The following is a 12,277-nucleotide window of genomic DNA, read 5'->3' on the forward strand; positions in this document are numbered from 1 at the left end:
GGCAACCCGGGGACGTCGCTTAAATGTCCTGACCTGGTCTCCTCACACACCAAGCCTGAAACGGTAACTTCTGCTCTGTTCACAGAGGGGGTAAGAGCATCACGTGACGGTTGCGGATGATCTTGGAAAAGTGAAAAGTTCTATGCAGAGAAAACGTACTCATGCCGTAGACACGTTGGGCACCAACCTTGTTGGCAGCCCCGCCCCCCCATTACCTGCCGTCTGCTTCCTCTGCTCATCAAACAGATCCGCTGAGCTTATGGAGGAACTCGCCGAAAGCCTCTCCAGCCGAGCCCTGGTTTCATACTAGAGAAGACAAGGAATAGGAAACATCAGGCTCCAAAGGCTGTGAGCAATTCTGCAAAAAGAATCAGCGAGGAGCTGTCAGTTCACAGCTGCTCAGGGCAGGGGAACCAGAGAGCAGCAGGGCACCTCTGTCGCGGCGCTGTGCCCACCAGCGGCCAGCAGAGGCCACTGCACGGCTGCCCACATCGGCTCTGCTCCGTGACTTTCAAAGTAGACTTAAATGTTGCCAGCTTTAAAATAAGGCAGCTTTTAGGGGGTGGGAAGAGCAAGTGGTAACTCTAAGCTCCTGAAGTGCCGGGCAAAGCTCTGTTGCTACGAAATAGACTCAGTGCCTTTAGGAAGCAGCTCCCTGTGTCGCCCAAGAAACCTGGCAGTGACGCGCGCCTCCCAGAGCTTTGACAAGCACACCAGCACCCCGACATTAGAAAAAACCTTAGGCCTCTCCATTGCCGTATGATCCTTCTGTGTAGCAGGACTCCTCTAAAGCGAGAGGCAACAACCTGAAAATAAATATATATACCCTCCCCGAACATATCTATATACGCCATTTAACTTCATTAATAATCATTAAAAAGTTAAGTAAATTACAGCTGTATCAAAAATCGCCTGAAATTTTTTCCAAACATATTAAATAGATGTGTGTTCAAAACACTGAGAAAGGAATCAGAGAAACGTGAGACACGATCCCTACCTTCTAGCCTCTTCTCCAGCTGGGGCAGTGAGGGGGAGGAGTCAGGAGGACCTGGGTTTGAGTCCCGACTCCATCACCTTGGGCCCAGGGGCCTCTCACAGTCTGAGTCCCTCCCACTCTGCGCCTATCACCTCCTCCCCTGGCTCCCAGGTCCCTGCTCGCTTCCTGCTCAATAGGGCTCACACAAACTCTCTGGACACTTACATCAGCTTGGGCTTGTCTTCCAAAGTACATATCTGATGAAATGGCTTTGACATTGCCAAACTTCTTCTGGGCTTCATCTGTGTTCTCAACTGGCTCATAGTCTGGCTTACGGCGGGCAGTAGGTCTATAATTAAAAACAGGCAGACCAGGAGCGACGTCAGCAAGACGGTGAAGTAGGGAGTTTTCTACCATCGTCCCCCTACAGAACACTGATCTTGACAATTGTCCACAGACAGGACGCAGGAGTGCAGCAGAGAGATTCCAACACACTGTTGGGAGTAAAATGATCCAAGACTGGGCACAAGAAAGAGGGTAAGAGGCACAGTTTCACCTTCCCTGAGTCACCCCTCTCCCCGGGCGGCACAGCTCAGTACCAAGAGAGAGCCCCCTGGCCTGCAATATCTCCCATGGGGGGAAAGTGAGAGGCTGGTGAGTGGGAGCCCGATTTCCCCTGCTGGGTGGGACACTGCAGAAAATGCCCCTTCTTTCCCACCCCATCCACAGTACTGAGGTGATCTGCATGGCTTGGGGGCTGGGAGAGGCTGGAAGCACAGCAGCCAGGGCTCAGAACTCAAAGGCACGTAGGTCCCACCGACCATTTTGTGGACGCCACGAGGAAGCCTGCTCACAAGCAGCTGGGTACACTTTGCCCGTGGAGCCCCCCGCTGGCCCATGGATGCCTTCCAACGCTCTGTGCACCTCACCCACACATCTCCCACCTTCATAGTCGGCTCCCTGCACAAGCCCCCACAGACGGCGAGGACAAGCCTTTGAGCATGTGCAGAAAGCCAGCCCGCTCTGGGACTGGGAGGAAGTACACAAAGGAGCATTTCCGGGCACCAAGGGAGAGTACACAGGAGGCTCGAGCACCTGGCCTGGCCTTGTGGGATTGAGAGACGGCATTCATCTTAAGAATCCAGCCCCAAAAGGGAACGAGTAGTATAGAGTGGGATTTCCATAGAAAAGGTCTGAGAAAGCTTCAGGATCCCTAGCAGGGCTGCTGGTGAAGGCATTTCTCACCCCAAGCCAGTCGGTAGAGACAGGAGGAGGTGACTCTTCTTCTAATGGGAAGACAGCAACACAAGACGCCAAGCAGGACAAAAAATCAAGGAAACGCGACACCACAAAGGGAACGCAGTAATTTTCCAATAACCGATCCCAAAGAATCGGCTGACAAAGATTTCAAAATAACCGTTTTAAAGAAGCTCAGGAGCCTACGAGAACACGCACAACTCAACGAAGTCAGGAAAATAACACGCAAACAGAATAAGAAGTTCAACACAGAGACGGAAATCACAAAAAAGAACCAAACAGAAACTCTGGAGCTGAAGAATACAACAGAGGACATCAACGGCAGACTGAGTCAAGCAGAAGGATTTGTGAACTCGAAGACAGGTCATTTCAAATCATCCTGTCAGAGGAGAAAAAAAGAAAAAAGAATAAAACTGAGTGAAGAAAGCCTACACGAATTATGGGACACCGTAAGAAACTAATTTACGCGTTACAGGAGGCCCATCAAGAGAAGAGAGGGCAAAAGGGGCAAAAAGCTTATTGCAAGAAATAACAGCTAAAAACTTCCCAGATCTGGAGAGAGATATGGACATTCGGGTACACGAAGCTCAAAAGTCCTCAAAGAGATTCAACCCAAAGAGATCTTTACCAAGACACATTATAATAAAACTGTTAAAAATCAAAGACAAAAAGAAAGATAAATACCATACGATTCAACTCATAAAAGAAATCTTAAAAAAAAAAACATGAATAAACAAACAAAAAAAGAGCAGAATCAGAAGTATAAATATAGACACAGACATATGATGGTTGTCAGACAAAAGGGGGGTGGGAGAATGAGCCAAATGGGTGAAGGGGAGAGGGAGAAATAGGCCCCAGTTATGAAATGAGTAAGTCATGGGAATAAAGGTAAGCCATAAGGGGGAAAAAAAGAATTTTTAAGTTTTTTTGTTTTTTATTTTTTGTTTTTGTTTTTTGAGGCGGGGGGGGGGGGGGTGGGCAGAGAGAGAGACTCCCAAGCAGGCTTCACACTGTCACATGGGGCTCGAACCCACAAACTGTGAGATCATGACCCAAGCCAAAATGAAGAGTCAGATGCTTAACTGACTAAGCCACTCAGGTGCCCCCCAAAAAAGAATTTTTAAAGCAACAAGAGAAGAGAAACTCATCATGTACAGTGGAATCCCTGGGAGACCATCAGCAGATTTCTCAGCAGAAACCTAGCAGGGTCAGGAGACAGGGGAAGGATATATTCGAAGTGAAAAACAAACAAACAAGCAAACCCTGCCAACCAAGAGACTTGTGTCACCGAAATCCTAAAAGGAGTCTTGGAAGCTGAACTGATGAATGCCCATTAGTAACATAAAAACATGAAAGTATAAAACTCACTGATGGAGGTAAGTGCACAGTCAAATTCACAATACTTGAATGCTGCAATGGTGGTGTATAAATCACTAACCTCTGTATAAAAGTTAAAAAACAAAAATGGTAAAAATAACTATAGCTACATTAATTTATTACTGGATATACAATATAAGAAGGAGTGAATTACGACATCAAAAACATAAAATGTAAAGGGGGTAGAGTAAAAGGGTAGAATTTTTGTATGTAATCTAGGTTAAGTTGTTATCCACTTAAAATAGACTGTTATAGGGGTGCCTGGGTGGCTCATTTAGTTGAGCATCCGACTTGAGCTCAGGTCATGATCTCGCCGTTCGTGAGTTTGAGCCCTGCGTCGGGCTCTGTGCTGACGGCTATAGGCTGTTTATAGACTGCTATAATTATAAGATGTTTTAGGTAAGCCTCATGGTAATCATAAAGCAAAAATCTATAGTATACACACAAAAGAGAAAGAGAAAGAAATAATAACATACCACTATGGAAAGTCATCAATTCACAAAGGAAGACAGCAAGAGAGGAAGAAAGGAACAAGGGAACCACCAAACAGCCAAGGAACAATTACTAGGATGGCATTAGTAAATCCTTACCTATCGATAGTTGCTTTAAACATAAATGGACTAAATTCACCAACCAAAAGACACTGAGTGGCCAGATGGATTAAAAAACAAGGTCCAACGGCATGTTGCCTACAAGAGACTCTCTTCAGCTTGAAGAACACACATAGGCAGAAAGTAAAGGGACTGAAAAAGATACTCCACGCAGATGTAAACCAAGAGAGAACAGGGATAGCCACACTTATATCAGATGAAGTGCACTTTAAGCCAAAATCTGTAACAAGGAACAAAGGTCATTATATAACTATATAAATGTGTGTGTGTATGTGTGTGTGTGTGTGTGTGTGTGTGTGTGTGTGTGTATGTGTATATATATATATATATACATATATATATATACACATATATGATCAATTTTAAATATATATGCACCCAACATTGGAGCGCCTAAATATATGATATAAATATTAACAGAGCAGAAGGGAGAAATAGTACTGTAATCACATAGGAGACTTCAGTATCCCACTTTCAATAATGGACAGATCATCCTGAAAGAAAATCAAGAAAAACTGGACTTCAACAGCATTTTAGACCAAATGGACAAACAGACACATTCAAGACACTCCATCCAATAGCAGTAGAACACACATTCTCAAGCACACATAGAACATTCTCCAGGACAAATATACGTTAGGTCACAAAATAAATTTAAATCATACGTTAGGTTTAAGAAGGTTGAAATCATATAAAGTGTCCTTTCCAACCATAATGGTTGCAAGTAGAAATCAGTGATTGGAGAGAGGAAAACTGGAAAGTTCACAAATATATGGAAATTAAACAACACATTCCTGAACAACCAGTGGGTCAATGAAGAGATCAAAAGGGAAATAAAAAAATATCTTGAAACAAATGAAAATGGAAACACAACACACCCAAACTCATGAAACACAGCAAAAGCAGTTCTAAAAAGGAAGTTTATGGCCACCAGGTATCTGAAAAGACGCTCAACATCACTCATCATCAGGGAAATGCAAGTCAAAACCACAATGAGATGTCACCTCATACCTGTTTGCATGGCAAGTACCAAAAGAGATAAGTATGGATGAGAATTGGGGAAAAGGGAACCCCTGTATGCTGTTGGTGGGAACGCAAATTAGCAGAGCCATACAGAAAACAGTATGGAGGTCGGTCCCTCAAAAAATTAAGAACAGAGTGGCGCCTGGGTGGCTCAGTCGGTTAAGTGTCTGATTTCGGCTCAGGTCATGATCTCACGGTTCATGAGTTGAAGCCCCACATCGAACTCTGTGCTGACAGCTCAAAGCCTGGAGCCTGCTTTGGATTCTGTGTCTCCCTCTCTGTCTGCCCTTCCCCCCGCTCTATCTGTCTCTCTCTCTCAAAAATAAACATTAAAAAAAATTTTTTTTTTTAATTAAAAATAGAACTACTATTTGATCAGCAATCCCACTTCTGGATTTGTATCTGACACAAACAAATCAGTATCTCGAAGAAATATCTGTGCTGCCATGTTCACAGCAGCATTATTCACAATAGCCAAGATACATGTCTGTTGATGGATGAATGGATGAAGAAAATATATATACAGTGGAACATTATTCAGCCATTAAAAAAAGGAAATCCCGCCATTTGTGACAACACGGATGAACTTGGAGGACATCATGCCAAGTGAAATAAACCAGACAAAGAAGAAAAATACCGCACAATTTTGTTCCTATAGGTGGAATCTAAAATTAAAAAAAAAAAAAGTGAAGCTCATAGTGTAGAATGGTGTTTCTTTCCCACAGCCTTCAAGGTAGGGGAAATGGGCAGATGTTCAGAGGGTACAAACTTCTATTTACAAGATGAGTAAATTCTGGGGATGTAAAGTAGGCAGAGTGACCATAGAAAGTAATACGGTGTTATATACGTGAAATTCGCTAGGAGGACGGATCTTAAGTGTTGCCAGCACACAAAATGAAAACAAACAAACAAAAGAAACCCAGCCCAAATAGGTTAAACTAATTTGAGGTGAGGCAAATGCACTTCTCATTTATAATGTATACTAATGCCATTTTACTTTTTAAAAAGCTGACGGTAGTAATTTTGTAAAAGGATTTCAGGCCATTTTAAAAAGCCTGAAAATTCTAATAAAACATGAGTAAATCTCCAAAGCACCCGACATTTGAAGGAATTTTCCTATGTAAACAGACCCACCATTTTGATCTTCAGCTCCCCGTGGAGGTAAGTTGGTGAATACTGAGGGCACCGTTTGCAATGCACGGAAGACACCGTTCTGCATCACGCAGGATACAAAGTGAGTAGGCTGGCCACAGACTGCAGTCACCCAGCATAATCCCAGGCTGTGCCTGTTGTCCCAACGTATTACTAGGTCTCCCTGCACTTTTGTCCGGTTTGGACAGGAGATTGTAAAGTCTTTCATTCATAATCAACAACTGGAGGTAGTTGTTCGACAGGTGAACGGACAAACAACTCAACAACGAAGAGGAAGGAACATCATGACAAGCGTCTCACATGCACTACGAAAAGTCAAAGAAGCCGGTCTGAAAAGGCCAGTTGCCGTATGATTCCATTTATAGGACATTCTGGGAAAGGCAAGATTGTAAGGTCAGAAAACAGACCAGGATGCAAAGAATATTCTCGAAACAGTAGAATAAAATCATTCGCTAGTCTTAGAGAATTTCCCTGGAGACCCATGGCCTCAATATTTACAATCCCACTGTTCTCTGTTCATACCTGTCTGAATAGCCCGTGGGTTTCAGGATAGTATCCGTATCTTTGATGGTCTCTTTTTTCCAATAGGAATCTGAACTGTCATCCCAGCTAGAAAAAGAACTGCTCCTTAACTCCATCGGCTCGTCAAAGTACCTGTAAGAAAAAGAGGGACATGGTGACTCGGGAGACCTTACCAATGTCCACTCACATGGGGTGCACGGCGGCTACACTTCCTGGGCCTTGCGGTTGGAGTGGCCATGTGACGAGAGCTGACGAACGAAACAGAAGCAGGCGTGAGGAGAGTCATTTCCAAGGCCTTTAAAGTGCCTGTGCTCAACTCGCCCAGTCCCTTCTTCCCGTGCCACATGAAAGATAAGGTGGTTTTCCAGGCGCTCCAGCCTCAGGCAGGAGAAGCTTCCATCCATCTGGAAGATCAAGGTGTTACCCAAAGGACAGGTAATCTGGACAATCACCTGTACCCTCAGCTGAACAAGAAATAAACCGTTGTTGTGTTAAGCTTTTAAGACGGGGTTGGGGGCCGGGATGGGGGGGGGGGGGTGGATACTTGTCAGTGCAGTATAACCTAGCCCATCCGGATAGCACACGATGCCTTTGAGCATCTTTACTCCCCACAGGTTACGTATTTTGCTTTCTCTGGGTCTAGTTCTGCCTAATCAGGTAATCACAACAAAAACCCCACGCGAGGAGCTCCCTGTTGGCAGTCCCTGCCAGGTAAGCCTGGCAACAGCCCTGACCACTTGATGTAAATGGTGCTAATTAGCCTCTTGGCGGAGTCAGATACAAAGGTATGGACGGCTAATGGCTGGACCATTGTGCGGATGCTTTTCCAGCCTGGGGCTTGATCTGTAGGCCTGTAGGTGGGTTTACTCTTTCACCAGCCGAGTACCCCCGAGCCGGGCCTTGCTCAGAGAGCAAAGCTCCACGGCAGCTTCCTGTCCTGCGTGGTGACAGAAAAATCTCTGACCACGAGCAACAGGGTTTGCCTGGAACAGGACAGAGACTCAGAGGTGAGGTGGATGTGCCAGAGCCTTAAGAAGTGACCGTGCTTTGTCAGAATTCAAAACAGCTTAGGATGGAAAAGAGCCCTGCCAGATACACACTCTTTATTTATTTATATTTTTAATGTTTATTTATTTATTTTGAAAGAGAGAGAGTGGGGGAGAGAGAGAATCGAAGCAGGCTCTGTGCTGGCAGCACAGAGGGCCCACATAGGGCTCGATGTAACAAATGGTGAGATCATGACCTGAGCCAAAATCAAGAATCAGATGCTTAACAGACTGAGCCACCCAGGCGCCCCCCACTCCTTAAATGTGGCGGTAAAGAAGTTCAGCAGAGGCAGATTCCAAGGCTTAGGTCTTGAGAAAGGAAGGATGATGGAAGATAATGTAGAGGCTTTCTTCCAAAGATGTCACCTGGCTTTCTGCAGAGTAAGAAAAGACGCGCATGGGATACATGGTGAACACCGAGCTCGGATGTCACAAGAAGTCGCACAAAGACGGAGAGCCCGGGCAGTCAGAGGGGCCTGTAACCAAAGATGAATATAAGAGGGCAGCAAGAACCTGTAGGAAAAAGTAGGCCAAGGGCCCCTACGAGCTAAGAGTTGGGGGGTTGGAAATGCTAAGAACAAACATACTTTTTCTGGGTTAAAAAAAAAAAAAGGTGAAAAGGATAAACCTGCTATTTGAAGGAGATGGTGTGGCTTTCCGTGGATAATAGAGAGAAAGCAGAATTTCCAGAAGGGGCTCTGCATTCTCTGGCGAGGAGGTCCTGAAGGACAAATCTCCTTCCGCTAGCCTTCTCTTCCGTGTAAGGAAGACACAGGTTCAGAGTAGATCCGTGTTTCAGCGAGAAACAGGCCAGGCTCTCTTGGTGGCTGATGGGCAGGTGGGCCCGAGCCCCGGCTCTGCCTGGAGGAGCAGGGACAACCGGTCCCTGTGGAGGACAGACCTGGACAAGCAGACTTTTAAGTGGCTCAGAGGAAGGGGGCTTGCCAGATGTGGGAAGCACACTGGCCTGAAAGGTATCTTCAATTATTCAAGAGATTTATTTGTAAAGGTCCAAGCGAGAGAGTTAAGACCAAGTCAATGAGGAATTTAGAAACTACTTAACAAGCATCTACGAGGAGGAGGCGGTGCTCTGCTAGATGGGGACACAGGGCAAGGAGACATATCCAGCCCCTGCTCTCACGGGCCTCGCTGATCTGAGCTCAGAAACCCAGCAAGGTACATAAATAAAGGCATCATTCCTCACAGAGCTGCCCCAGGACAGAATGGCTGCCTGGAGGAGGAGGAGGAGGAGGAGGAGGAGGAGGAGGAGGAGGAGGAGTGGGGTGGGGAGAGGGGCAGCATGGTCCCCTGGAGGATGCTCACCAAGACGATGCTGGGGGCATGAGGGTGGGAAGGACCGGGCAGGGGGTGGTTGGAACTTGCAGGCTCTTCGCAACTCTGAGCTGCTGGGACTTAGGATTTTGCAGATTTAGTGTCACTCTAAGGAAATATTCTTCATTCTTGTAAGTCCAAATGCTCATCTTGGAATATAAGCATGTCGGATTTTTTCAACGACTGGATTATTCAAAAATCAGGAGAGAGATGGGCGCCTGGGTGACTCAGTCGGTTGGGCGTCCGACTTCGGCTCAGGTCATGATCTCACAGTCTGTGAGTTCGAGCCCCTTGTGCTGACAGCTCACAGCCTGGAGCCCGCTTTGGATTCTGTGTCTCCCTCTCTCTCTCTCTCTGCTCCTTCCCTGCTCATGCTCTGTCTCTCTCTGTCTCAAAAATAAATTTTAAAAAAACATTAAAAAAATTTAAAAAACAAAAAAACAAAAATCAGGAGAGAGAAAGCCATTCTGCTCGGATCCTACTGGTCAGCAGGAGCACTGGGCAGCATTCTAAGTGTGGGGCAGGTGGGCGTGGGGGGTGGGCTCTCTGTGCGCTGACAGATGTGGGAGGTGAGCAGCAGCCCTGGGGGTGCTGACAGCTGTCCCATCGGTTGGAAGGATGGGCTAACTGATGCCTGATGGCTGTGGGGCACTTGCCTGACCTTAGAAACACAGCAGTCTTGATTTCTACATTTTTCCTGACTTTTTTTTTTTTTAATGCTTATTTTTGAGAGACAGAGAGAGAGCGCAAGTGGGGGAGGGGCAGAGAAAGGGAGACACAGAATCCGAAGCAGGCTCCAGGCTCCGAGCTGTCATCACAGAGCCTGACACGGGGCTCGAACTCATAAACCGTGAGATCGTGACCTGAGCTGAAGTCGGGAGGCTTCACCAACTGAGCCACCCAGGCGTCCCTTTACTGACTTTCTAATGTTCTGGTTTCTAGATCCTGGTTCTCAATGCTCTTCACTTGTATTTTTGCTCTCGCTCCGTCTTCATCCAACCCTGAGGACATTCCTTGCAATCCCTTGGTACCCCAACAGTGCATATCTGATTTACAGCTGTAGACAACCGTCTACCCAGTGGAGGCCACGCTGACTGCTTATACAAGGCTGAGCAAATCACTCTGGTTTCATTATTTTGTACTCCGTATATAATTACACTGTTTATATCCTGAATATAATGGAATTCAATGTGAAAAATCCCAGATATGGTGGATTTTATTTTTCATAGAAACAGCACTATTTCATAATTTATAATGTTCAAGTTCTAAAGGGCTAATGAGTAATTCGGAAGCAGTGCAGGCTGCTCATGGAGCTAACAGGCTGGCTCTCCTGGAGGCCGTGTTTACGATCCGTCAGTCGCCAGAGTACTAACAGCTCCCTTGTTCTCTACCAGCAGTGGTCACAACCAAGGAGGCTAGAAAAGGCACTCATGGGGCACCTGCGTGGCTCAGTTAGTGTCCAATTTCAGCTCAGGTCACGATCTCGCAGTTTGTGAGTTTGAGCCCCGCATCGGGCTCTGCGCTGACGCCTCGGAGCCTGGAGCCTGCTTCGGATTCTGTGCCTCCCTCTCTCTGCCCTCCCTTCCTTGCTCACGCTCTGTCTCTCACTCTCTTCTCTCTCAAAAATAAATAAACATTAAAAAAATTAATGAAAAAAATAAAGAGCAAATCAGAAATGATCTCACATGCATGCAGCTTTTAAATCAAGTTAGAAATTTAATTTTATCCTGTAGAAAATATATGTAAATTTTTTTTTTAACATTTATTTACTTTTGAGACACAGCATGAACGGGGGAGGGGCAGAGAGAGAGGGAGGCACAGAATCTGAAACAGGCTCCAGGCTCTGAGCTGTCGGCACAGAGCCCGACGCGGGGCTCGAACTCACGGACCGCGAGATCATGACCTGAGCCGAAGTCAGACGCTTCACCGACTGAGCCACCCAGGCGCCCCTATGTAGATATTTTTATGTGTGTTTTTTTTTTTTAGTTTATTAATTTATTTTGAGAGAGAAAGAGAGAAAGCACAAGTGGAGGAGGGTCAGAGAGAGGAGAGAGCGAGAATCCCAAGCAGGCTCTGCGCCGACAGCGCGGAGCCCGATGCGGGGCTTGAACCCGCACACCGCGAGATCCCAACCTGAGCCAAAGTCGAACATTCACCCGACTGAGCCACCCGGGCGCCCCTAAATACTTTTGAAAGGCACGATTGGGGGGTTGCCTCTGTGTAAACCACACCTGCTGTGTTATACAAGTGACTCACAACAGGTACAAAACCATCCCTGTATCTGGCGGCACTGACGGGGAACACCACTAACCTAGTAACTTTTTTTGCTAAAATATCTGGACTTGACAGAATGGGAAGCAGTGTGAGGGAATTTTTTAGGCAGAGTACTATGCTATGAACTTTGGGAAGATGTGTGTCACAATCAGCTTCCAGTTAATAGTTAACATGTATGTGTATCTCGTATGTATATGAAACATATAGCCCATGTAGATATGAAACCGCTTCGAGCCTGCGTACGTAACCGCCAGACAACAGTAATGGCCTTCCAGACGTGAGCCACGGAGCCTCCTTCAACGCACCGCCCATTACTGATGGACACACACTCGATTTTCCCGAGCTCCAAACTTGAAGGTGGCCCTCGGCGTAGTTAAGAATCTAACCACAGTAATTACACATTTAGACTGAGTCACGTCTCTCGAACTGAACCCCTATGTCATAAACGCAGCTAAACGTCACACAAATAGTCAAGTGCTCCATTTGCATCAACTCATTTACCATCGCACAACACAGTGAGGCAGGCCCCAGCATCTCTAACTTACAGATGCGGAAGCTGCAGCACAGAGAGGTTGAGCGACTTGGCCAAGGTCACACAGTCATTAAGTGGCCCAGCCAGGATTCAAATCCAGACCGTGTGAACCGGGGTCTACACCTCTCACCCCTGTGTTCTCAGCTGGTGCTCACCGCTCACCTCCAGTTCACAG

General features: G+C 46.3%; 1 protein-coding gene across 1 annotated transcript in view; it reads right to left on the reverse strand.

The window, feature by feature from the left end:
* The window catches only part of ARFGAP3 (ADP ribosylation factor GTPase activating protein 3), a 54,552-nt gene that overhangs the window by 9,177 nt on the left and 33,098 nt on the right, over positions 1-12,277 (reverse strand). Inside the window, exons 12-14 of the mRNA XM_042948025.1 lie at positions 6,919-7,050; positions 1,202-1,325; positions 216-306 (exon numbers count right to left, since the gene is read on the reverse strand). Of these exons, the coding sequence (XP_042803959.1) occupies positions 216-306; positions 1,202-1,325; positions 6,919-7,050 (347 nt within the window). The remainder of the gene's footprint in view (positions 1-215; positions 307-1,201; positions 1,326-6,918; positions 7,051-12,277) is intronic.

The sequence above is a fragment of the Panthera leo genome, chromosome B4 (genome assembly GCF_018350215.1).
Source record: "Panthera leo isolate Ple1 chromosome B4, P.leo_Ple1_pat1.1, whole genome shotgun sequence".
NCBI classification, from domain to species: Eukaryota; Metazoa; Chordata; class Mammalia; order Carnivora; family Felidae; genus Panthera; species Panthera leo.